The 27,502-nt window shown below is 45.7% G+C and overlaps 1 protein-coding gene across 6 annotated transcripts in view; it reads left to right on the forward strand.

Moving 5' to 3' along the window:
• ELMO2 (engulfment and cell motility 2) overlaps nucleotides 1–27,502 on the forward strand; it is a 334,163-nt gene that overhangs the window by 211,968 nt on the left and 94,693 nt on the right. For all 6 annotated transcript variants that reach the window (XM_069243482.1, XM_069243485.1, XM_069243483.1 and 3 more), the window contains one exon: nucleotides 19,858–19,962. In XM_069243482.1, the coding sequence (XP_069099583.1) occupies nucleotides 19,858–19,962 (105 nt within the window). The remainder of the gene's footprint in view (nucleotides 1–19,857; nucleotides 19,963–27,502) is intronic.

The following is a 27,502-nucleotide window of genomic DNA, read 5'->3' on the forward strand; positions in this document are numbered from 1 at the left end:
GACCAAGGGCGGAGGGCCACCAAGAGTCGTTCCAAGCCGAGGGAGTGCGCCCGAGGATGAGGACTTCCGTCTTGTCGGAGTTGAGCTTCAGGCGGCTGATGTTCATCCAGTTGGCGATGGATTTAAGTCCCTCGTGGAGGTTGGTTTTGGCGGTGAGCGGGTCATTGGTCAGGGAGAGGACGAGCTGGGTGTCGTCGGCGTAGGAGATGATGTTGAGATGATGTTGGCGGGCCAGTTTGGCGAGGGGGGCCATGTAGACGTTGAACAACGTAGGGCTGAGGGAGGATCCTTGGGGGACGCCGCAGATGAGGTTGGAGGCTTTGGAGCGGAACGGGGAGAGGCGGACTCTCTGAGTTCTGTCGGAGAGGAAGGATGAGATCCAGTGGAGGGCTTTGTCTTGGATCCCAGCTTCCTGGAGGCGGGTCAGTAGGGTGCGGTGGCAGACTGTGTCAAAGGCGGCGGATAGGTCGAGGAGGATGAGGGCTGAGGTTTCGCCCTTGTCCATTTGAAGTCTGATGTCATCTGTGGCGGCGAGGAGAGCAGTCTCAGTGCTGTGGTTTCGTCTGAATCCGGATTGTGAGGGGTCCAGGATTGAGTTGTCTTCGAGGAAGTGGGTGAGCTGAGAGTTGGCGATCTTCTCGATGACTTTGGCTGGAAAAGGGAGGAGAGAGATCGGTCGGAAGTTTTTGAGGTCGTTGGGGTCAGCCTTGGGTTTCTTGAGAAGGGGTTGGATTTCTGCGTGTTTCCAGCTGTCCGGGAAGGTGGCGGAGGAGAAGGAGAGGTTGATGATCTTGCGGAGTTCGGGGGCGATGGTGGCGTTTGCCGAGTTGAAAACATGATGAGGGCAGGGGTCCGTAGGGGAGCCTGAGTGGATGGTGTTCATGGTTGTTATGGTTTCTGCATCGTCCACGTGGGTCCAGGCGGTGAGGCGGCAGTCGTGGGAGGAGACGCCGGGGGTGGGGTCTGGCGGTGGGCTGGAGTTGAAGCTGTCGTGGATGGTAACGATTTTCTGGTGGAAGAAAGTGGAGAGGTCGTCGCAGAGTTTCTGGGAGGGGGGGATGTCGTTGGAGTTGGCTTTAGGATTTGAGAGTTCCTTCACGATCCCGAAGAGTTCTTTGCAGTCGTGGGCGTTGTTGTTGATGCGTTCGGTGAAATGGGTGCGCTTGGCGACGCGGATCCGTTGGTGGTGTTCACGGTTGGCGTTTTTGAGGGTGGCGAGGTTGTCGGGTGTGCGATCTTGGATCCATTTCTTTTTGAGCTTCTGGCAGATGCTTTTGGAGGTTGTAAGGTCATCTGTGAACAGTGATTTTCCTTGAGAGTCAAAAACCTGTCAAGAGTCCTTAACAGCAGAGCAGACACGCTCTGCAGACACCATCCAGCTGGACATGAATGGTGTGCGCACCTGGAGGTGGTTAAAGGCATATTCGCCCAGTGGGGCATGCCTTTAGTGGAACTTTTTCGCCACCACTGAAAACACTCACAGTCCAGCTGTTTTGTGCTCTAGTTTCTGCTTCCAAGTTCCCTTAGAGACGTGGTCTGCCTTCCTTGGGACTGTGGGGTCCTCTACAAGTTCTTGTCTCCGCTACTGCTTCTCCAGGTTCTGAAAAAGCACAGGAGGGTCTGGACCCTCATCAGATTTGCCTGTAGTGCCTAGGCTTGAACCACAACTCTAAGGCCTGTAGTGACTGCTTGTTGATGAACCTGAATGCCATACGCCTTGAGGCAAAACTCTACATCACCAAGCACCGGAAGACTCTGATGAGACCGGTCCAAGTCAAAAGTTTGGTTCCAATCCTGTCCCAGATCCAGAAGTTGCAAATGTCTTTCCAGAGGTTGGTCTCCGTTTCAGAGTTGTCGGGTAAGTCAAAGGAAAAGCAGAAGAAATCTAATTAGGGGTCAGCTTCTTCTGGCCATTCCCATTTATGAAAAGGCACAGTGAGGCGCCATACTTCTCGATCTCTCTCCTGAAGTCGTTCCCACAGTTTCTTCTGGCAGAACCAGAGTTTCTGGGGCCATCCACCCCTCTTAAACAAAACGAAGAGCTCTGTAAGGTCATACTCCGACTATTTGGATTCGTGCTGACTCCATTTGGTGTGCCTGTGGGTCCCATGGAGTCATGAGGTTCTGCATCTGGATTACTGCTGGTGGGTTCACGTTCTGCACCTGCTAGATCCTCCAACCCCTCAACAGGGCCACTTCCAGCTCGTATTCTGACTCGGGCTTCACATTGGTTCCAGGTACTTCGGCATCAACTCCATTGATGCTGGGCAATTAGACCTCAATTGTCCTTTCTGATGCAGAGTCAGTGCCAGTCTGACCTCGATGGAGACTGCGATCCGCCACCCTTGAAGCCTCCACTTCATATGCCTCCCCAACAAAAAAATGTACACTTTGCATTCCTTGTTCGGCATGGATTTTGACAATGACTAGGATGCAGGTGATGAGTTTGGCCAAGCATACCATGAGGGGACTAGGAATGACGACATGGAGGAGGCTAGTGGCCTTAATACTTCTCCCCAAGACAGGGCTCTTTTCACTTCCTTGGCTGGCCACTGAGAAAAGGGCGAACTACACCATGGTTATATGCAGAGTGGCTGAAGTACTTGACATTCGGCTCCCCACCTTGCAGGTCAAGATTAACATGCTTGCAGAGGTCAGTGAGCCGGAGCAAATGTCCAATGAGCCCATCTTACCCTTTAATGAGGCCCATGTCGAAACTTTATTAGAGACATAGGCCAAACCCTGCTTGGGCCCCTCAGACAGCTGCTTGATTGCACATCCCCACGACCTGGCCCCGGGCAACCTGGCATTCTTATCTCAGCACCGGAACTTTGAAAGCTTGGTGGGGCACGCACCATCTAGCAAAATAAACCTCAATGCGTTCTAGACTACGCCCCAGGGATTCAAAACAGGGGGAGACATTGGGGAAAAATGGTGGTCTTGTCAACAAGCTTGGCACCTCGATCTGTAAATTGTAGCTGCCTACTGGGCGCTATTCTCACACCCTTTAGGATTTGGTGACACAAGTCCTGCCAGGTGTCCCTGAAGATCTCAGACATCTCCTCATCCAGGCTACTTGGGGCAGTCATAACTCTGCCAAATTCACCATTTGTTGTGGCTTGGACACCACCAGTTCCATCCGGAGAGCCATTAGAACTAGTGTCGCCGTTAACCGCTAGAATTGGCTGCAGTGCACTGTTTTTTCAGGTGATATCCAGTTATCACTTATGGACATGCTGTTGGATGGTACTTGCCTGTTTGGGAAAGAGGCAGACACTGATCTAGAGTGATTAAAGGAGAGCAGGGCCGTGCACACTTCCCGGGCTCATCAGCACCTTCTTACCAGCTGCATCAGCCCTATTGCTCCTTTCGTGACTTTGGCAGAGAGACCCCATACCACCAGCCAGTCCAACACCCCCAAGGTGCCTAGTGGTTACGTGGTTGAGGCCTTGGTGCCCACTGCCCCTGCGGTGATAGTCACCGGACCGCTTAGTCCACAGCCCCCCTTACTGCAGCCTTAACTGACAAACCCCTTTAGTGGAGCACAATTACACAGTGGGAGGCAGGATCTGATGATTTTGCTGGATTGTGTAAGTAAACAGAGGGGGAGAGCCTGTATACCCTTCTAGAGTCTAGGCTACACACTTCAAGGAACATCAAAAGACAAGGCTCTTAACAGGATAAATCATATGTATTCAAATGGAGGACAACTTATTATTTGTAGCCTCAGTGGTACAAAAAGCCACTCTAAAAAAGTTTTTGATTAAAAACTATTACAATGTACTACATAGGGTTCTTAGGAGAGGCACTGCTGTACTGCAGTAGAGAGACCGGCAACCATATCTTATTTATAAACAAAACTTACTTATTCAAATCCATTTAAATGATTGCCAAACCTTACAAGACAGCAATTAATACATACATTTTTAGAAACCAATCTGAAAACATCTGAATATTACTATAAAATAAAATGATAATGTATTATTTCTTTTTTAATAGTAAAGGAAGGCAATGTAACCACAATGATGGACAGTGGACCCTTGATAATGTTAATAGAATAGTAACTGTCTCCAGGTAAAAACATCTCTCCAGGCGAAATTATTTGATGTTTTGTTACTTTATTTTCTCCCTAGGTAGGCAAACCTTTGCTCAGTCAAAGGGTTCCTTTTGGGTCTTTCATCTTTTTTGTGGTTGTTGGATCAGATTTCCTTGTTTAAGTCTCTGGTTGTTGTTGTGTGTGTGTGTTTTTATTTTAATTTTATTTTTTATAAAGATTTAGAACATTTGTTTCCCCCTTCTACCTTTGTCATGCCACAGTGAGGCCTTATATTCCTGATGTGCGCTCCCTTGCAGCCACCCCTTGCAGCTTCTCAACCTCAAGACAGTGTTCGTTGTAGCCAATACACCATAGCCTTGGATGAGTGACAAAGTGGGTGTACGGAGGGTTGACACAGATCTTGAAATTCAGAGATAAGCTGGTGTTGAGGGCTCTGGCATCTTCCTTGCTTAATGTGATGAAGTTCCACATCAGCCAGGATATCACCTTCTGTTCTATGCTCTGCTCACCCCTCTAAGGAGAAGGAGAGGTTCCATTTTTTGGACCCCAGCAGAGAACTGAGCTTTTACATCGATTGCAACAAAGAACACCAGGTGGATGATCAGCTCTTTGTGGGGTTCTCTGGAGCGAAAAAAGTCATGTCTGCGCTGAAGAGAATTATCTCCCACTGGATTGTGCTCTGCATTAAGATCTGCTGTGCATTTGCCAACAAGCAGCCTCCCGCGAGGACTACATGCTCATTCTACAAGGGACACATTCGCTATTGCTGCTTTGGCATGCAGAGTCCCTGTCCTGGACATTTGCCAGGTTGGGTATGTGGCGGCCCTTCATATGTTTGACGCATTATTGTATGGAGAGTCAGGTTAACTGAGAGAGGGTCTTTTTGTATGCCCGGTCCTGCAGGTCTTTGTTTTGAGGTCATTCACAGACTCACCTCCCAATAGGCACTGCTTTGTTATTGATTCAAAAGATGAGGAATCTGTTGCTATCTAGTTGCAGATTCCTCACCAGCACTCTTATCCTCCCCAGTTCTGTGATTGTGCTGTGTCCTTTAATAAGATCCCAAGTCTAGGAAATCTGCACACTCACTAGCCACACCAATTTGCTTTTGGAATTTTGTGTCTTGGTTTGTGGAATACTCAGAAGGTGAGGACTCAGCAGCTAGATAGCCCCTACTAGAAAGAGGATGACAGAAGGAAAGTAACTTGGTCTTCACAACCTAAACCTCCATGTGTGGAGATTCTGCAGAACCAATTGAGCAGATTCAATGCACCTCAAGATGTCATATGTCTGATTGCTATCTGTCCATGAACTTGATCTATTTTGAAGTTTGTGGCTTCATGTGAAGATCTGGTAATCTGTTTCAGGCAAAAAGTTGATGTACTCATGCGTGGGCTAGCAAGGACTTGATGTCGACATGGTTAAAGGTATTCCTGTTTTCCCCTCCCCCTCTTTAAGTTTCTAGTAGTGGTGTGTTATTGAAACACATGGTTCGATGGCATCTGTCGCTGTAGATACACATGGTATGCATGAGCTCGCCATCTGGTGTTGGGTCGGAGTGTTACAAGTTGTTTTTCTTCGAAGAAGTGTTTTCGAGTCACGGGACCGAGTGACTCCTCCTTCTGTGCTCATTGCGCATGGGCGTCGACTCCATCTTCGATTGTTTTCTTTCCGCCATCGGGTTCGGACGTGTTCCTGTCGCTCCGGGTTTCGGAACGGAAAGATAGCTGAAAACAGAAGATTTTCGACGGTATCGTTGCGATCCGGTTCGAGATAGACACATACGACGACGCGTTGAACATCGAAGCGCTTCGGTGCCCTTCGGGGTAGATTTCGGCACCCCGTCGGGGCCTAGTCGGCCCGACCGCGTGGAGAACAACGCCGATGGAACGGACCCCGTTTCGATTCTGCCCCGAATGCCACAACAAATATCCTTATACGGACCTACACTCGGTCTGTAACCTGTGCCTGTCACCCGAGCACAGCGAAGAATCCTGTGAGGCCTGTCGGGCGTTCCGGTCCCGAAAAACTCTGCGCGACCGTCGAGCGAGAAGACTGCAGATGGCGTCCACGCCAAAGGAGCGTCGACAGTTCGAGACAGAAGAGGAACAGGAGGAATCCTTTTCCATCCAGGATTCAGACTCCGACGAGCTAGACTCTACAAAAACTGTGAGTAAGACGTCGAGATCAGAACTTAAAAAAGGAAAGAAGGCCCAGGGGACGCCACTGCCAACCGGCCATGGCTCCACCCAAATTCTCGGTGACCAACAATCGGCACCGAAAAAGGCCCATTCAGTGTCCAGATCGTCCGACTTCGGTCGAGACACCGGCACGCAGCCTCCTCGGGACCGAGAGAGTGCTAAACAGAAGCATCGACACCGAGAGTTCGGTGTCGACACGGATCGACGCCGAGACAGTGGCGCCGAAGACCATAGAGGCCAAGAATTTTCGGCACAAAAAAAGAGGAAGGTTACCTCGGAGCCGAAAAAACAATCAACAGGGTTTTCGGAGCCGAAAAAAGCGACATCAGACCCTGTTTCAGGCTCCTATACTGAAGAGCATTCTATGTCTTCACAAATGAAGAAACATAGATTTGAACAAGAACTGCAATCCACTGACGTGGATCACACGCAAAAGCGTATCTTTATTCAGCAGGGAACTGGGAAGATCAGTACCCTTCCACCTGTCAAACGAAAGAGAACGCTTCAGTTTACTCCTCAGCAACAAACAGCACAAAAGGTAACACCTCCTCCCTCGCCTCCACCTGTAACTCCGGCTTCGCCAACTTACACCCCGTCACATTCGCCAGCTCACACCGCCATGAGCCACGATGACCAAGATCAGGATGCGTGGGACTTGTACGACGCACCAGTGTCTGATAACAGCCCAGACACATACCCAACTAGGCCATCACCACCGGAAGACAGCACAGCCTACTCACAAGTGGTGGCTAGAGCAGCACTATTCCATAATGTGGAACTACACTCGGAACAAGTAGAGGATGATTTTTTATTTAACACCCTCTCTTCAACCCACAGCTCCTACCAAAGCCTGCCGATGCTCCCAGGCATGCTACGCCATGCAAAGGACATTTTCAAGGAGCCAGTTAAAAGTAAGGCAGTGACGCCTAGGGTGGACAAAAAGTATAAGGCGCCTCCTACGGACCCTGTATTCATCACCTCTCAGCTGCCACCAGATTCTGTGGTGGTAGGGGCTGCCAGAAAACGGGCAAATTCACACACTTCTGGGGATGCACCTCCCCCAGATAAAGAAAGCAGGAAGTTCGATGCAGCCGGGAAGAGGGTTGCTGTCCAAGCAGCAAACCAGTGGCGCATCGCAAATTCACAAGCGCTGCTAGCGCGATACGACAGAGCCCACTGGGATGAGATGCAGCATCTCATTGAACATCTCCCAAAAGATCTGCAAAAAAGAGCAAAACAGGTTGTTGAGGAGGGTCAAAACATTTCCAACAATCAAATACGCTCCTCCATGGATGCAGCAGACACGGCCGCAAGGACCTTTAATACGTCGGTTACCATCCGTAGGCACGCATGGCTCAGAACGTCTGGATTCAAGCCAGAAATTCAGCAGGCAGTGCTTAACATGCCAGTAAACGAAAAACTTCTGTTCGGTCCGGAGGTCGACACAGCCATAGAAAAGCTCAAGAAGGACACTGACACTGCCAAGGCCATGGGCGCACTCTACTCCCCGCAGAGCAGAGGATCTTATAACACCTTCCGCAAAACACCTTTTAGAGGAGGGTTTCGGGGTCAGGCCACACAAGCTAGCACCTCACAGTCCGCACCGCCCACCTACCAGGGACAGTACAGGGGAGGTTTTCGGGGCCAGTATAGAGGGGGGCAATTCCCTAGGAATAGAGGAAGATTTCAAAGCCCCAAAACCACTACCAACAAGCAGTGACTCACACGTCACTCACCCCTCCCACACAACACCAGTGGGGGGGAGGATACGTCAATATTACGAAGCATGGGACAAAATAACTACAGACACATGGGTCCTAGCAATTATCCAACATGGTTATTGCATAGAATTCCTGCAATTCCCTCCAGACATACCACCAAAATCACAAAATTTATCAAAATACCATTCACAGCTTCTAGAGATAGAAGTTCAAGCACTACTGCAAAAAAATGCAATAGAATTAGTACCAAGCACACAAATAAACACAGGAGTTTATTCACTGTACTTCTTGATACCAAAAAAGGACGAAACACTGAGACCAATTCTAGACCTCAGAGTAGTAAACACATTCATCAAATCAGACCACTTTCACATGGTCACACTACAAGAAGTGTTACCATTGCTCAAAAAACACAACTACATGACAACCCTAGACCTCAAGGACGCATATTTCCATATACCAATACATCAATCACACAGGAAATATCTAAGGTTTGTATTCAAAGGAATACATTACCAATTCAAAGTATTGCCTTTTGGTTTAACAACCGCTCCAAGAGTATTCACAAAATGCCTAGCAGTAGTCGCTGCACACATCAGAAGGCAGCAAATACATGTGTTCCCGTATCTAGACGACTGGCTAATCAAAACCAGTTCGCTCACACAATGCTCAAACCACACAAATCAAGTCATACAAACCCTCTACAAACTAGGGTTCACCGTCAACTTTGCAAAATCAAACATTCTGCCAAGCAAAGTACAGCAATATCTAGGAGCCATAATAGACACGACAAAAGGAGTAGCAACGCCAACTCCACAAAGGATCCACAATTTCAACAGAGTCATTCAACACATGTCTCCAAACCAAACAATACAAGCAAGAACAATACTACAGCTCCTAGGCATGATGTCCTCATGCATAGCCATTGTCCCAAACACAAGACTGCACATGAGGCCCTTACAACAGTGCCTAGCCTCACAGTGGTCTCAAGCACAGGGTCACCTTCTAGATCTGGTGTTGCTAAACCGCCAAACTTACCTCTCGCTTCTATGGTGGAACAGTATAAATTTAAACATAGGGCGGCCTTTCCAAGACCCAGTGCCACAGTACGTAATAACAACAGATGCTTCCATGACAGGGTGGGGAGCACATTTCAATCAACACAACATAAGAGGACAATGGAACATACATCAAACAAAACTGCATATAAATCATCTAGAATTATTAGCAGTTTTTCAAGCACTAAAAGCTTTCCAACCAATCATAACCCACAAATACATCCTTGTCAAAACAGACAACATGACAACGATGTATTATCTAAACAAACAAGGAGGAACACATTCAACGCAGTTAAGCTTGTTAGCTCAAAAAATATGGAAGTGGGCAATCCACCATCAAATTGGTCTAATAGCACAGTTTATTCCGGGGATCCAGAATCAGCTGGCAGACAATCTCTCTCGAGATCACCAGCAAGTCCACGAATGGGAAATCCACCCACAGATTCTGAACACCTACTTCACTCTCTGGGGAACACCACAAATAGACTTATTTGCAACAAAAGAGAACGCAAAATGCCAAAACTTCGCGTCCAGATACCCACACAAGCAATCCCAAGGCAATGCCCTATGGATGAACTGGTCAGGAATATTTGCTTACGCTTTTCCTCCTCTCCCTCTCCTTCCTTACCTAGTAAACAAATTGAGTCAAAACAAACTCAAACTCATTTTAATAGCACCAACGTGGGCAAGACAACCCTGGTACACAACACTGCTAGATCTGTCTGTAGTACCACACATCAAACTGCCCAACAAACCAGATCTGTTAACGCAACACAACCAACAGATCAGACACCCGGACCCAGCATCGCTGAATCTAGCAATCTGGCTCCTGAAATCCTAGAATTCGGACACTTACAACTTAGCCAAGAGTGTATGGAAGTCATAAAGCAGGCCAGAAGGCCATCCACTAGACACTGCTACGCAAGTAAGTGGAAAAGATTTGTTTGGTACTGCCATCATAATCAGATACAACCACTAGACGCAACTCCAAAACATATAGTAAATTACTTACTCCATTTACAAAAAGCAAAGCTAGCCTTCTCTTCTATTAAAATACACCTTGCAGCAATATCTGCATACCTGCAAACTACCTATTCAACTTCCTTGTATAGGATACCAGTTATCAAAGCATTCATAGAAGGGCTTAAAAGAATTATACCACCAAGAACACCACCTGTTCCTTCATGGAACCTAAACGTGGTTCTAACAAGACTCATGGGCCCACCTTTCGAACCCATGCACTCTTGCGGAATGCAATTCCTAACCTGGAAAGTTGCCTTTCTCATCGCCATTACATCTCTAAGAAGAGTAAGTGAAATTCAAGCGTTCACAACACAAGAGCCTTTTATACAAATACATAAAAATAAGGTCGTCCTACGACCTAATCCAACATTTTTACCAAAAGTTATTTCACCATTCCATCTAAATCAAACGGTAGAACTACCAGTTTTTTTCCCACAGCCAGATTCTGTGGCTGAAAGAGCACTACATACATTAGATGTCAAAAGAGCATTAATGTACTACATTGACAGAACAAAAAACATCAGAAAAACTAAACAGCTATTTATTGCATTCCAAAAACCTCATGCAGGTAACCCAATATCAAAACAAGGTATAGCCAGATGGATAGTTAAATGCATCCAAATCTGCTACCTTAAAGCAAAAAGACAACTGCCCATTACTCCCAGGGCACATTCAACAAGGAAAAAAGGTGCTTCAATGGCCTTTTTAGGAAACATCCCAATGCAGGAAATATGTAAGGCAGCCACTTGGTCTACGCCTCACACATTCACCAAACACTACTGTATAGATGTGCTATCCGCACAACAAGCTACAGTAGGTCAAGCTGTATTAAGAACTCTATTTCAAACAACTTCTACTCCTACAGGCTAAACCACTGCTTATGGGGAACTAACTGCTTACTAGTCTATGCATACCATGTGTATCTACAGCGACAGATGCCATCGAACTGAAAATGTCACTTACCCAGTGTACATCTGTTCGTGGCATCAGTCGCTGAGATTCACATGGACCCACCCACCTCCCCGGAAGCCTGTAGCAGTTCAGAAGTTACCTTCAATTTTGTACATTTGTATAGATATTATTTAATCCTTTAATAGGTACATACTTACATTTTTCATTGCGCGGGCACTATTACTATAGTACAACTCCTACCTCACCCTCTGCGGGGAAAACAATCGAAGATGGAGTCGACGCCCATGCGCAATGAGCACAGAAGGAGGAGTCACTCGGTCCCGTGACTCGAAAACACTTCTTCGAAGAAAAACAACTTGTAACACTCCGACCCAACACCAGATGGCGAGCTCATGCATACCATGTGAATCTCAGCGACTGATGCCACGAACAGATGTACACTGGGTAAGTGACATTTTCATTTTCTCCTGTCTCTCTCTTTATACTACAATAAAGCTTTAGTTTGGTTCTTGCCTTCTTTGTGTGTATGCCTTAGAAGCCTCTGCACAGATGTTTGAGGTTGCTGAGGCTTTCACATGCCATGTCTTTGAACTGCAGCCGATGTCGGTGCAACCAGTATATTCCACCTTCTTTCTAGACATGCCCGTGTTTTGGACTCTGGCATCATTTGTGCTACCACAAAGTGACGAATGGAATGCTTGAATCAGTCTCATCCACCTGCAGTTACTTGGGCTTCATCCCAGTCCATTGTTACTTTTCACACCATGCCACCTTAGTTTTGACCCAGCCAGCTTCAGTGTGGAAACAGCCCTGGCTGAACTGCCAGACCTAGTCCTTGAACTGGAACACAAACAACCCAAGACATGTTTTGCCCGTATTAGGTCTTATCAGTTGGGTATAGCTTGGTTCCTGTGGCACACAGTGTGCACAGGACCCATGTCTGGGCATACTCTTCCCACAAATGGTGTTGTAATGAAGTATACAAAAAAAGTTATTAAATGCATGAATCAGTCTCAGGCACTAATAATTACTCAGACTGCATCCCAGTACATTGTTATTTAGCACACCAGGCCATCTCAGTTTAGACCCAGCCATTTGCAAATCTGCCTTAGCTCTACTCCAGTAGGAACTGTTCACCCTGAACTGCACCATTTGTATACTTCAGTGGAACAGGTGTGCCCAGACGTGGGTCACATGCACACTTTGCTACTGGACCCAAGCTGCTGCCGACTGATGAGCCTTAATGGTGCTTTTTGTGGGGCTTCTGTTGATAGGAATGGAAGGGTACCCAGAACCTCACCTTATCCAGATGGATTTTTCTTTGCATAAAAATGTTATAACTTGTCCAAGAAGGAGCCTTCTGAGGATCCTGAGTCTCATTCTACCAGTGCTAAGGATGCCAGTATGTTTTGGCCATAGGTCTTCCAGTGGTGGGCTTCTCTCAGGTGGCCACATTAGGTGTCCGTCCAGACCTTCACCGGGTATTACTGCCTTGACTTTTGAGCCTGCATGGATGGCCATTTTGCCCGTTTGCTCCTGTGGGAGCACTCCTCAGACCCTCAACCTTTTGGGATGTCCTACATTGCTATCTATTCAAGGATGGGGAAATCTTTGATAACATTCTGTTAAATGGCATGTGTAGCTGTAGATCCACATGCTGTGCATAAGCTTGCCATATAATGTTGGTCTCGGAGTGGTACAGCATGTTTTTCATCTAAGAATCTTTTCAAGCCACAGGATCGATTGACTCCTTCTCTCAGTAATAGTGCGCAAGGCCATGGAGTGCTCTGTTAGATTGTTTTCTCTCCGCCATCTGGTTCGGGTGTGTGTTCCTCTCGCTCAGAGTTCTCGGCTCTATACAGTCCTAAACCAGTTTGTTTTCGATCGCGTTTCTTTCACATACGGTAACCTCGGTTCGATCTTCACTCTCAGAAACGGCTCTCCGCCCCTTCAGGGCGTTCGCGCCCCTCTTCGGGTCTACTTCCCACATAAGGCACCTTGTTATACTGCAGACCTGATGGAACGAACTCTGTTTCGATTTTGTCCGCACTGTCATTCAAAGTTCCCACACATCGATCACCAGGTGTGTAATTTGTGTCTCTCCCCCGACCACAGCGAGCAAACCTCTGACACCTGTTGATCATTTCAGTCCAAAAAGATGCTTCGCGACAGAAAAGCCCGTCGACTCAAAATGGCATCTCGGACTCCGGATGACACACCAGACATTTTCATGGAGGAGCACACACAGGAGGAACCACAGGAAGAAAAGGCCTTTTCTATCCAGGATTCCGACTCAGGCATTCAGTCAGACATTGAGAGCCAGGAGCTGCAGTCTTCGCAGACTAAGTACAAAGGCCCCTGCATGACCAAGACTGTAAAACTTACAACTAAAGAGGTTACCAGTCCGCCACTGCCTTCCGGAGTAGGTCCGAGCAGAAAAAGTGCCTTTGGCTCTGCAATGAAAAAAGCCAAAGTTACAACTTCGGCATCGACCTCGTGCTCGAAAACCGCCTCTGCACTGATTTGACCAACTGTGCACCCTGCTTCGGTACCAACAAAAAAACTGCCTTCCACTGGTTCGGTGCGGGCACCTCCACACTGACCAATAACTTTAATAAAATTAAAAAAGACTGTTTCCATTCTAGCAGATTCTGAACACTCTTCTATCAGCCCTTCACTGGTAGAGCCAGTTTTTTGAAGTAATGGATGTTTAACACTGACTTAATATTCAAGAGGAATTAGGTCGCATTCTAGCATCAACCCCTGTCCCTATAAAAAGAAAATTGACTTTCCACTACCTCTCCACCTCCAAAAAAAAGCTATCACACAAGACACCATCTTTTCCTCAGCATTCTCCTCCATCCTCTTCACCTCCATCTCCTTCTCCAGCTCCATCACCTCCACCAAACACAGGGTTTACACAATCAAGTTCACCTCCACATGAGACACAGGATTTAGGTGATATACTAGATGACCCAGATCTCTGGGATACATATTATCTGGATCCTATAACGCCTAATGAGCCAGATCCCTACCTAGCTAGACCATCACTACCTGAGGATTCCAACTCATCAACAAGTCGTAGAAATGGCAGCTGCATTTCATAATGTGACAATGCACACAGATCCTATTGTGGGAGATTTGTTTATTTCACACCCACGCAGCAACACATAGTCAATTCCTGCCTTGGCTCACAAATAGACACAAGTTTAGAAAGGCTGAAAAAGATACCGAAAACGTTAAAGCAACGGGGGGCCTCCAAGCCTCAGCACAGCGTGGCACCTGTTGACGCCCAGGTTTTGCAAGAGGGTTTAGGTCATCCTTTACAGACCAGTCTGTCACACAAGCCAAAACATCCTCAAAGTCTTACACACAAGGATTTTGTAGAGGTTCCTACAAAGGACACAATAAAGGCAGAGGCATAGGCAATGACTCTCTCTCTACCTTCCATCGCCACACACCACTCCAGTAAGGTGGAAGAATTTAACTTTTTTTTACCATTGGTCAGACACCGCCACCAACCAATGGATTGTTTCCATTATCCAAAACGATTACTGTCTGGAACTCATTTCCACTCCCCCAAACATTCCCCGTCGCAATCACAAACTCTCACTAGAACATCTCACACTTCTGAAAGAGGAAGTACACTCTCTTCTTCTCAAAGGGGCCATAGAGCCAGTGCCATTAAGAATCAAAGCACAGGAGTATACTAACTGTGCTCTCTTATTCCGAAAAAAAGATGGAACTCTCAGACTAATGCTGGATCTCGGAACTTTAAATGCATACACTCTGAGCATTTCTATATGGTCACTCTTCAAGATGTCATTCCCCTTCTTCAACAGGGCGATTTTATGACAGCATTAGATCTAAAGGACGCATATTTTCACAGTCCTATTCATCAAGCACATTTCAAATACTGCAGAGTCGTAGTTGCAGGAAAACATGATCAGTTCAAGGTGGTACCTTTTGGGGTAACAGCCACTCTGAGTATTTACCAAATGTCTCGCAGTGGTTGCAGCACACCTCAAGAGACAAAACATTCATGTCTTCCCTTACTTGGACGACTAGTTTATCAAAGCCAACACCCTTCAACAGTGTCACGAGCACACACTGCTCATAATCAATCTCCTACACACTCTAGGGTTCATTATCAGTTACCTCAAATCACATCCTCAACCACTCCAGATACATCCTTATCTAGGGGTGGTTCTCTTTACACAGTTGGGCCTAGCGTTTCCCAGCTCAGCACTGGTGCAAACCTTTCACTCATTAATCTATCAGCTAACAGTGAACTATTCATACACAGTGAGAACATGTATGCGCCTTCTAGGCATGATGGCATCCTGTTTTGTGATAGTACTTCAATCCAGACTTCACATGTGTCCCCTTCAGGAACGTCTCTCTTGTCAGTGGTCTCAGGCCCAGGATCAGTTGGAGGATCTAGTGGTGTTAGACCGCCAAACTCCTAACTTTCTGCAATGGTGGAACACCACCAACCTTTTTAAAGGGCAGCCCTTCCTAGACACTGTGCCTCAGGTCATTCTCACCACAGGGGAGCTCATCTCCACAACCTCACAGTGCAAGATCTTTGTGATATTACTCACTAGTCCTTACACATCAACCACTTGGAGCTTCAAGCAGTCTTCCTAGCAATGAAGATGTTCCTTCCACACTTGCAACACAAAGTAGTGCTAGTACGGACAGACAACGTGACTGCCATGTAACTATCTTCAAAAATGGGGGAACACGTTCATTGCAGCTGTCCCATTTAGCACACGATATGGAAATCGGCAAATCATATTCACATTCACTTAGTAGCGCATTATCTCCCTAGAACGGGCAATCATTTTGCAGACCTTCTCAGCAGGATGCAGCAACAAGCTGGTGAATAGGAACTCCGCCCTCAAGTCCTTCATCAGTACTTCCAAAAATGGGGAACACCTCAAATAGACCTCTTTACCACAGCTGAAAAGGCAAAATGCCAAAACTTCACATCCAGGTTCCCTCACCCTCAGTCCAAAGGCAATGCTCTATGGATAAGCTGGTCAGGGATATTTGTTTACGCGTTTCTGCATCTCCCACACATTCTGTTTCTAGTTGGGGAAACTTCTTCACTAACCATGATACTTGCAGCACCCACATGGGCTCGACAGCCATGGTTTACAACACTTCTGGAACTTTCAGTAGTTCCACACCAGAAGCTCCCCAACACGCCAGAAGTTCTAACACAAAATCAAGGGCAAATTCGACATCCAGACGCCAGGTCACTCAGCCTAGCATTATGGCTCCAGAGGTTACAGAATTTGGATACTTAGAATTACCCCAAGAGTGTACGCATATTCCTAAAGAGCACGCGTAGACCTACAAGACAATATTACACCGCAAAGTGGAAACTCCTTGTCTGTTATTGCCAAATAAAAAACATTAATCCACTCAAGCCAGCGGTTCAAGAAATTATCTGTTACCTACTGCATTTACAAAAAGCTAATTTAGCATACAAAACTATTAGAATTCATTTAGCAACTATAGCTGTGTACCTTCAAAAGAGGCAGCGTACTTCTTTATTTAGGGTTCCAGTCATAAAAGCTCTTAGAAGGAATTAAGAGTCATTCCACCAAGGGTCCCTCCGGCACCCTTTTGGAACCCTAACATTGTTCTCACAAGGCTCATGGGTCCCCCTATAAAGCCACTACATGCATGTCCCTTACAATTCCTATCATGGAAAGTAGCTTTTCTTGTGGCCATCACTTCCCATAGACTTGTCAGTGAGATCCAGGCTTTAACATTGGAATACCCATTCTTCCTGATTCACAAAGATAACTCTCACAGTTCCCCATTAACCAAACAATTGAACTACCCGTTTTCTTTCCCCAACCAGATTCTGTGGTGGAACGTGTTCTACTCACCCTTGATGTTAAAAGAGCCCTGATGTATTACATAGATAGATATTACATAGAACCAAACAGTTCAGGAAAACCAAAGAACTTTTTGAGGCTTTTTCTAGACCCCCACCAAGGAAACCCTACATCAAAAACAGGTACAACTAGATGGATAGTTAAATGCCTTCAAACTTGGTATGCGAAAGCAAAACACCAGTTACCTGTCACCCCTAGAACACACTCCACTAGAAAGAAGGCTGCTTCAATGGCATTCATAGTAAACATACCTATAGCAGATAATTGTAAAGCAGCTACATGGTCTACAACACATACCTTTACCAAGCACTATTGTATAGACGTATTCGCATGCCAACAAGCTAATGCTGGCCAAGCAATACTTAAAACACTTTTTCAAACAATTGCAACTCCCGCACGCTAACCACCGCTTTATGGAGGGACTGCTTTACAGTCTGCACAGCATGTGTATCTATAGCCACACATGCCATTCAACCGAAAATGTTACTTACCAGTAGACATCTGTTCGTGGCATGTAGTGCGGTAAATTCACCTGCGCCCTCTCTCCTCCCCGGATGCCTGTGGCCGTTGCAATTAATATTGTACATATGTAACTATATTGCATGGAGATCTTTTTCTCTTAGTCTTTTCACACCACTTTATTCTCCCGCCTGTGAGAAAAAACAATGTAACAAAGGACTCGATACCAATGCACACTATTACTGAGAGGAGTCATTCAATCCCGTGGCTCGAAAAGACTCTTCGAAGAAAAACAAGTTGTACCACTCTGAGCCCAATACTAGATGGCAAGCTTATGCACAGCATGTGAATCTACAGCACTACATGCCACGGACAGATGTCTACTGGTAAGTAACATTTTCCTTCCGGTGGATACTGTGTACAACCATTGCTTCCCTACTGCATGCCCTTATCCCTCCAAAGAATGGAGGGATAATGGCAAGAGGTCAGTAGGTTACCATGTTAGATTCTGCACACTGTCACAGTTCTCAGTCTCAATGATTTCTTGAAAACTGATGTATGTGCACAGGGGTTGCTTCTATATATGACTCAGTGATGTCTCTTCCAAATGTGAGATGAGGTAACTGCGAAGTCAGACGACTGCCAACTGTTAGTACATGTAAGCAACTACTGAAAATATCTCCAGATCCAGTCTGGTGTCTGAAAGAATTTAGAAGGTCACCACAAACCTTCAGTTTAGTCAAGGAGCACCTACAACCCCATTGGGGTTCTAGGGGTGATTGCTGTGTCATCTTAAAACAGTATTAGCACTCCCAGCACATCTACCTTAAGGACATCAATATCAATAGATCCTATAGATTGTGTCAGGGACACAATGGAAAGCAGTTTTCAGATGTAGGCAAGTGATTTAGACGCTCTTTGCAAAGTTAGCATATTTCAGTATTATTACAACCAAGTTGTTGGTGATTCTTGTCCGCTGTAGGATGCTTATGTGTCAGCAAACTTTTCAGAACATCCCAGTCCTCAATTCTGGTCCTGAATAACTTTCCTTATCCTTTTGTTTTGAGGCTGCTTATGAGGGAAAATGAGCAGTGGCTGATACAGGAGTGACACTTGCCTTACTTCTAGAATATCATTGTTTTGTTTTGGAAGGCATGAGGGCAAACTCCTAATCCTGAAATATGATGGACGAACTCCCAACCCAGTAATAATATTTTCATTCTCTAATTCTAGTAATATCATGAAATGTCCATATTCCTAAATGTAAGATCAGTTACTGTGTTGTGAGATTTGATGGAAGGTTCCTTCTACAAAAGTAGTGAAGACGTAAGTTTGTGGGCATTCCCAATTCCCTTTCTGGTAGTTTTCAACCCTGGTACAGCGTGAAGATTTTCATTCTACCCAAAACGTGCCTTTATAAATTGCGACACAAAATAGAACGCTAAAAAACGAATCGTGTGTAAGTGATGGGGCTTTTCAGTGGGAAATATATTCACATCATTTCTTTGCACATTTTTGTTTGTCATTGGTATCTCATATTTCTAATTTGTGATCTTGCATGTACTTTGGGAAAACTGCAACATGTTGGGGTTTTCCAGAAAGCTGAAGTTTTTTCTGTGAATGCCATTAAAGCTAGAAATTTGCTCAAACATAGATGTAATCTTACATTGGTTACTGCTGTCTGAGCAAATTTCAGAACTTTTTCGTACCGTTAAGAATGAGGCCATTGGCATGTAGACAAACAAGGCTTCCCAGATGTTTAACAAAGTGAAGCTGATTAGAGATTAATTAATTGTCAGTGTGAGAAAATCATGACAACCGACTTCCCTCTCAAAAAGGCACGTTCATAATGGGCTAAAATATCTTGGTACACAGGAGACCTGGATAGATTCTTTGATTTTATAGTTATGATGTTTCTTTAGGTCCCAGCACTTGAGCTTGAATTTTGAAACATCCACATTTATTTTCCTACTGAAGCTCCCATAAAAGTTTTTGTATTCTGAGTCACAGTGATTATCTGACATGCATTTCTGGTATTGTTCACTCAAGTTTGTGAGCACGCAAAGGGATAGTTCATACATTGAGAGCGCATATTTTGTTGGCTCTTTATGAAAGCCCCTGCATGTTATGCTATTTGCTGATCACTGAACACAAAGTCCACAATGATGAGTAAGGTAAATTCCTAAGGGTGTAGTTAGTAGTGTGTGGATGGATATATCTTGTGTCTTTGGGTTAGAGTAAGATACTGAATGTTTGAGGGTTTTTTCTTTAAATGGCAGTGTTTGGGCTTAAATACAGAGTTTTTTGGATGCACCCTCTCTTAATATGAAGTGGCAGTGTCAAAATGATCTGAATAACTCTAGGCTACCGTCTCCATATACCTTGAGGGTAAAGTGAGGAGTCCTTGTTTGGAATGGGAAAGTTGTAGAAACAAGTTGCTGCTTTTCTCTGACTGCAAATGTACTAGTAATGTTGCTTCTCACTACTTTATCTTACTGGAAAATCTTTTAGAACCACATCAATCCTGCGCTGGACTTTACCCAAACTCCCCCTGGAATGCTGGCCTTAGACAACATGCTGTACTTGGCGAAATACCACCAGGATACTTACATAAGGGTAACAATTTGTTCCACTGCTACCTTTACTTGACTTTCCTATGTTGTCTGCAGTAAGTTGCATAGAAATTACCAGTTTCAGTTAGCGCTGCTCTCATGCCTAGCATCCTGGTTGAGTCTCTTCATAGCTGCCAAGATTTCAGATTGTATTTATGCGACATTTTCATAATTTCAGTGTAATGATGAGAAATGTTCAACGATTATGTGTGACTCTTTGTTGCAAGCAAAATCGAGCAATGAAAACGAGGGAAACATGTAAATATCAGAAATCACACCCATTTGAGCAACGAGAAACTGTAACATCTTGAAACTGCTGCAAAGAACCTGAAATGGAACCTAGTGCCCTTGTAAGCTGATTGTAAAACCATTGTGTAACCGTGATAACTAAATGTAGGAAGTACCCTCTTTTTTTGCATGGTTACCCCCATTTTCTGCCTGTTGTCAGTGCGTTTGACTATGTCTACTGGGATCCTGCTAACCAGGACCCCATTAGTTTTGCTCTCTTCTGTAAATTGTACCTTTTTCTTCCCACAATTGGCATACTGGTCCCCACTTGTAAGTCTCCAGTATATGGCCCCTAGGTACCCAGGGCATTGGGGCTCCAGGGGATCCCTATGGGCTGCAGCAGTTATTCTGTCTCCCACAGGGAGCCTATGCAAAGGGTTATGCAGGCCTGCCATTGCAGCCTCCATGAAACTGGTGCATACACCCGTTTTCACTACAGGTCACTGCATCAGGTCACTGTAAGTCACATCTCTGGTAGGCCCTCTCAGCCCTGAAGGCAGGGTGCAGCTACCTGTGTGTGAGGGCACCCCTACACTAGCAAACTCCATATTCATTTTCCTGTTCTTTGTGAGTGTGGGGGACGCCATTTTACATGTGTACTGGACACAGGTCACGATCTATGTCCAAGCTACATAATGGTATCTCTGAACCTGGGTATGTTTGGTATCAAACATGTTTGAATGATACCCCAATACTATTGCAAGTGTGATTCCATGCACTCTGGGGGCTCCTTAGAGGACCCCCAGCATTGCTACAACCAGTCTTACATGGTTTTCTGGGCAGCCCAAGCTGCAGCCACACCTCCGACAGGTTTCTGCCCTCCTGCTGCTTGATCTGATCAAGCCCTGGAAGGCAGAACAAAGGATTTCCTTTGGGAGAGGGGGGTGGGGGTAACACTCTCGCCCTTTGGAAATAGGTTTGACTGGCTTGGAAGGGGTAGCCTCCCCAAGCCACTGGTATGCTCTGAAGGACACACTTGGTGCCCTCCATGCATAAACCATTCCACTCTAGTTCAGGGACGCCCCAGTCCCTGCTCTGGCACGAAATTGGACAATGGAAAGGGGAGTGACCACTCCCCTGTCCATCACCACCCCAGGGGTGATGCTCAGAGCTCCTTCAGAGGGTCCCTGGGTTCTGCTATCTTGTTTCCAAGGTTTGGTGGGAACTCTGGGAGCATCTAAGTGCCCAGACGGGGCAGGTGACGGCAGAGCCCCCTCCTGATAGTGCTTACCTGGTTGGGTGACCAATCCTCTGTTCAGGGCTATTTAGGTTCTCTCTCATGGGTGGGTCCTCAGATTCGGCTTGCAAGACTCCAGCATGATTCCTCTGCAACCTCCACTTTGACTTCTGTCCACTGGAATCGTGACTGGATGTCAATCCCCACGACCCCTTTTACCACCGTGCTCCGCTTCTGTGCATAACCTTTTGTGCAGTAGGCACATTAACCTTCCGCACTGCTGGTGAGTCAAAACTTGCACTGAACGAAACTCCACTCTCTTCTCAGCAGGAACATTAAACTCCACATTCTCTTTGCCTTTCTAATGGAGTCCCTGACAGTGCTGGGAAAATAACTCCTGCTGCTCAACCTGGTCGCTGTAGCTGCCATCTATGTAATCATTTTCTATGCAAACAGCAGCTCAGAATGTGAAGACCATGACAGGACACAGGCTAGCTGTGCCTAGCAGAGCCTTTCAGTCACTGTCTGTCCACACAAAGCGGCTGCTGAACTTCTACCTTCATCTGCGTGAACACTGCATGGGCCGCCCGTTAGCAGTAAACTTCGTTATGGTGGGCAGGCCTCGCGCTGGCTGTACGCAGGTGCTTACTGCTACTCACCTATTATTGCGGGGGAGCTAGGCAGGTCATCCTGCGCTACGTAAAGCTGATTTACTTGACGATCTTTTCGCTTGTGGGAAAGTGATACAGTGACTTAAAATGCATTGCTGTAACACGAGATATGTGACACGTGACAGGGCTGTCTCTTCCCCTAATACACGAATGCCACCTGATTAGACATTTTGCCAAGGATGTTTCACAGCTTTTCTCTGAATGTTGGCCCTCTAGCCTTTTTTTCGCGCTAGTTGCTGCCCCATCTGCAGTTTTTGGTGGCCTGTTTCAACCTTGTGTTCAGTTTCCATTTTTGCTTCAAATGCACGGTTGCGTGTTTTACTTACTTATACTTCGTGTTCTTGTCTTTCTTTGGCCACTTTGGCATATTTTCATTAATATCTTAGCACCTTATGTTTTATCCCTGCCTTAAGCACGACAAAATATTTGGTAATCTACATATTTCTAGTTGTAACTATCAAATATTTTTACTGCCAATTCTGCACTGAATATTTTGTTATGCTTTTTGTTTCTGTCGACTTGTGCACTATTTCTGACTTCTGTATGAAGTGTGTGTTTGATGGCTGTATGCACAATGACACATTTTTATTTTCTGTATACTTTGCGTATGATTACATTTAACAACCTTAACCTTACCAGTGTTAGACATGTTTATAGTTTGTGTTTTATCTAGAGGCACAGGCTTTGTGTCGAGGCACATGTGAATACCTGTTTCATTATATTTGCAGTTTGTTTTTGTCCTTGTTATTTTTATTTACAGATTGTGTGCTCTCGCCCTGCGCTAATGCATACACTTTTTCATTCATGCTCATCTTTTTGATTATCTAAGCAATGTGTTTTTATAGCGCCAATATGCCACTTTTGGCTCGGACACCTTTAAAAACGTGCACTGCCCGTATCATGTGTATTCTCTGAATTCGGGAGAGCTTCTGTGGTCTGTAGTCGGTCACACATACTACACATGCCACTTGAGGTAGTTGGCATTTATAAAGGCCCTTTTCTGTGCACACCAGTATTTTTGCCTTTCTGGCACACGTTTTTTATTCATCCATTTACAGTTAAACACGGTCCTGACATGCCTTGAACGGTTTTGTTACTTGTATAACTCCATTACATAATGATAAGTGGAACACCTAGAGTAAAACCAAAATATAATGTTTTTTTTTACTTTTCTGTTTATCTTGTGTTTGTCAAGCCTACATTTGCTTTGCCTGGTTCTTTTTTAAGTCTCTCTCTCTCAGGCTGCCCTGGAGATAGACTGGGAGCAAAGCAAGGTTTCTCACAACAACAAGTTTTTGGGCAGCCGTCGAGGGGGAGCGCACACAACATGGGCACAGTGAAGTGAGAGATCTCAGCACCTAGTGGTCCCCAGCTTTCCTGAAGCCGCAGTTAGGGACAAAGGACAGACCTGGCCTATTAACGTCCTCATTATGAGAAACAGAAACTTAAGTCCTAACTTACTCCTGACATCCACCGGGTAGCAGTGCTCAGGAACATGTATCTGCATTTCTTTATAAAACATAAGGCCTCCTGTAATTTCTAAAGGTAGTCTAGTTTCAGTCTCTTTCTCTCTTTCTCTTTCTCTTCAGTGCCCGGATCTCCTTCCTCCATCTAGAAGGATGCAGGCAATACACTCCCACTTTCTAGGAAGATATTTTGATTGTCATCCTGTAGCATAATAAACAAGGGGCATCCAACCTGAGTTCCCTTTGCTCTAGTACTTAATAGTGTGAGGCAAACTTCAAAGGTAAACATTAGAAGGAGTTCACTTTAGTATTTGTAGAGTCTTCATTGCAATGTGCGCATTATATGTCTTCATTATTTACCCTGCATATTTTCTTAATGTGCTTTGATCATGAGGTTGCTTCTTTATTCAGTACAGCTCCCACAGCCCATAACTCGTGCTATTTCTCTATACAGGGAGTGCAGAATTATTAGGCAAGTTGTATTTTTGAGGATTAATTTTATTATTGAACAACAACCATGTTCTCAATGAACCCAAAAAACTAATTAATATCAAAGCTGAATATTTTTGGAAGTAGTTTTTAGTTTGTTTTTAGTTTTAGCTATGTTAGGGGGATATCTGTGTGTGCAGGTGACTATTACTGTGCATAATTATTAGGCAACTTAACAAAAAAAAATATATACCCATTTCAATTATTTATTATTACCAGTGAAACCAATATAACATCTCAACATTCACAAATATACATTTCTGACATTCAAAAACAAAACAAAAACAAATCAGTGACGAATATAGCCACCTTTCTTTGCAAGGACACTCAAAAGCCTGCCATCCATGGATTCTGTCAGTGTTTTGATCTGTTCACCATCAACATTGCGTGCAGCAGCAGCAACCACAGCCTCCCAGACACTGTTCAGAGAGGTGTACTGTTTTCCCTCCTTGTAAATCTCACATTTGATGATGGACCACAGGTTCTCAATGGGGTTCAGATCAGGTGAACAAGGAGGCCATGTCATTAGATTTCCTTCTTTTATACCCTTTCTTGCCAGCCACGCTGTGGAGTACTTGGACGCGTGTGATGGAGCATTGTCCTGCATGAAAACCATGTTTTTCTTGAAGGATGCAGACTTCTTCCTGTACCACTGCTTGAAGAAGGTGTCTTCCAGGAACTGGCAGTAGGACTGGGAGTTGAGCTTGACTCCATCCTCAACCCGAAAAGGCCCCACAAGCTCATCTTTGATGATACCAGCCCAAACCAGTACTCCACCTCCACCTTGCTGGCGTCTGAGTCGGACTGGAGCTCTCTGCCCTTTACCAATCCAGCCACGGGCCCATCCATCTGGCCCATCAAGACTCACTCTCATTTCATCAGTCCATAAAACCTTAGAAAAATCAGTCTTGAGATATTTCTTGGCCCAGTCTTGACGTTTCAGCTTGTGTGTCTTGTTCAGTGGTGGTCGTCTTTCAGCCTTTCTTACCTTGGCCATGTCTCTGAGTATTGCACACCTTGTGCTTTTGGGCACTCCAGTGATGTTGCAGCTCTGAAATATGGCCAAACTGGTGGCAAGTGGCATCGTGGCAGCTGCACGCTTGACTTTTCTCCGTTCATGGGCAGTTATTTTGCGCCTTGGTTTTTCCACACGCTTCTTGCGACCCTGTTGACTATTTTGAATGAAACGCTTGATTGTTCGATGATCACGCTTCAGAAGCTTTGCAATTTTAAGAGTGCTGCATCCCTCTGCAAGATATCTCACTATTTTTGACTTTTCTGAGCCTGTCAAGTCCTTCTTTTGACCCATTTTGCCAAAGGAAAGGAAGTTGCCTAATAATTATGCACACCTGATATAGGGTGTTGATGTCATTAGACCACACCCCTTCTCATTACAGAGATGCACATCACCTAATATGCTTAATTGGTAGTAGGCTTTCGAGCCTATACAGCTTGGAGTAAGACAACATGCATAAAGAGGATGATGTGGTCAAAATACTCATTTGCCTAATAATTCTGCACTCCCTGTAAATGCATCCACTACCTCTGAGCTGTTCAGCTGTCCTGTCTGTTCTGAAGCAGTGGTCTAGCAGTAGCTTAGTAGCAGACAGACTGGTCGCCTGACTCTAGGGCCTATTAATGCACATAATACAACACAATCTGACTTGCAAATAATGTTTCTTTGTAAGGTTTGACATCCCCAGAGTGGATGTATCTCAAAAGTCTACTATTTGTTCCTAACATCCTACATGGAAATGTTGACCTTCTTTAAAACTTGGTATTGTTGCCTCCCAGCTTTTCTTCTGAATGACCATATATTTACTTTCCATCTCTTGCATGTCTGAGTACTGTAAGTCATGTGCATTTTTGCCATAACCTGCTTATGTATTTCTGGAAATTACCGATACCTAATCTCACAAATTACAACCTGTCCTTGTTTGAAAGACCTATGCCTGCTAACTAACAATGACTAATATCATCCTACTAACCATCTTCATGAATCATGCTCCGCTCCTACCCATCCCACCAATGATCATGCTTAACTCCAGCTAATTTAATCCACTTTAAAGATGCTAGAATTGTCTCTTTGTGAGCACAATACTAACCCAATAAACCTCCAACAACTAGAAGCCAGTGGAATAACTATTAACCTTGGATTTCAGAACAGTGTTCTGCCCAGCGTAAAGCTCTTCAATGCCGTGATAGTGGTAGTTAGTACTATATAAATACAATACTATACAGTGTGCTGGTACTCTGTGCTCTAGGTAATGTAATTTGTGACCTTGAGTGGTCACTGGATTCTGTGCACTGATCATAGGACACTAAACCAACGTTTCAAGAATGGGATGTAGCTACATCTCAAATGCCAGCAAGAGCCTTTTTGATTTCCTTACTTTCCACTGTGCATGGTACTAGTTTTTTGACAGCTCATGTATATAGAAACACTGGTTCCTCCTAAAGAGAGAGAAACAATGTGCATGTGCAACATATTATTAAAATATAGATTAATAAGTTTGAATGATTGCCAGAAAATGAGTTTGAGAGTACAGGAAATACTTCAAAAGTTGTACTGGCAGAGGTAGCCTCATCCTGTTTTGGGGGGCAGCACTTAGCAGTGTGAGTGATGGTGGTATGTGAGGGATAGACGCACACTGTTGGCTGTTGACTGTTGGGACGCCGGACGTCAGAGTACCGGGTGGGTCGCAGCTGAGCAGGGCGCGGTTGGAGAGGAGCGTGTGCAAGGACGCGAGCCTGCTGTAAGCGGCTGGGAAGTGCCTCGACCGGCTGAGCAGGGCACGGTCGGAGAGGAGCGTGCACAAGGACGCAAGCCGGCTGGAAGCGGCTGGGAAGCGCCTCGACCGGCGCATCGATCGTCGTCCTTGCCGGAATTCATCTGTCCAGTCGCTGCAAGTAGGGCACCTTGCCTGCCAACCTAGGTGAGCGGCTCTCCCCGTGGTCTTGCTCGTTTGCTTGATTGTTTTCTCGCGGACCTCCGCTGAGGCGGCCCGATTGGGTGCTGTTTGCGGGGGGCGAGGGAGAGCCCTGCACCCCTGTATCTTCAGAAGCAGGACTTATTCCTCCGGGATCCAGACTCCCACAGCGGCACGTTTGCTCACACCCGCATCACTGGGAGGCGAACTGGGACTTTGCTGGGACAGCACTCTGGGTCTGCATTGCGTGGGCCTGGGAACCTGGGAGCCTCTCCGTCGTAGCAGCTAGCTGCGTACCCTCCCTGCCTGCACCCTCTTGAGGAGTTACCTTCCCCGCGGCCTCCTTTGCGGACCCTCGCCGAAGCGGCCCGTCCGGGTGTGTCTTGCGGGAGGCGAGGGAGAATCCAGTCTCTCCGCTTTCGCATCAGTAGCCCTTACTTTTAGTACACAGACTTTCCTCCTGACGCTCCTGCTCTCGCCAACGATACCGTGAGGTGGGTTGGGCTGGAGCCTAGTAGGCACT

Source organism: Pleurodeles waltl, chromosome 7 (genome assembly GCF_031143425.1).
Source record: "Pleurodeles waltl isolate 20211129_DDA chromosome 7, aPleWal1.hap1.20221129, whole genome shotgun sequence".
Lineage (NCBI taxonomy): Eukaryota > Metazoa > Chordata > Amphibia > Caudata > Salamandridae > Pleurodeles > Pleurodeles waltl.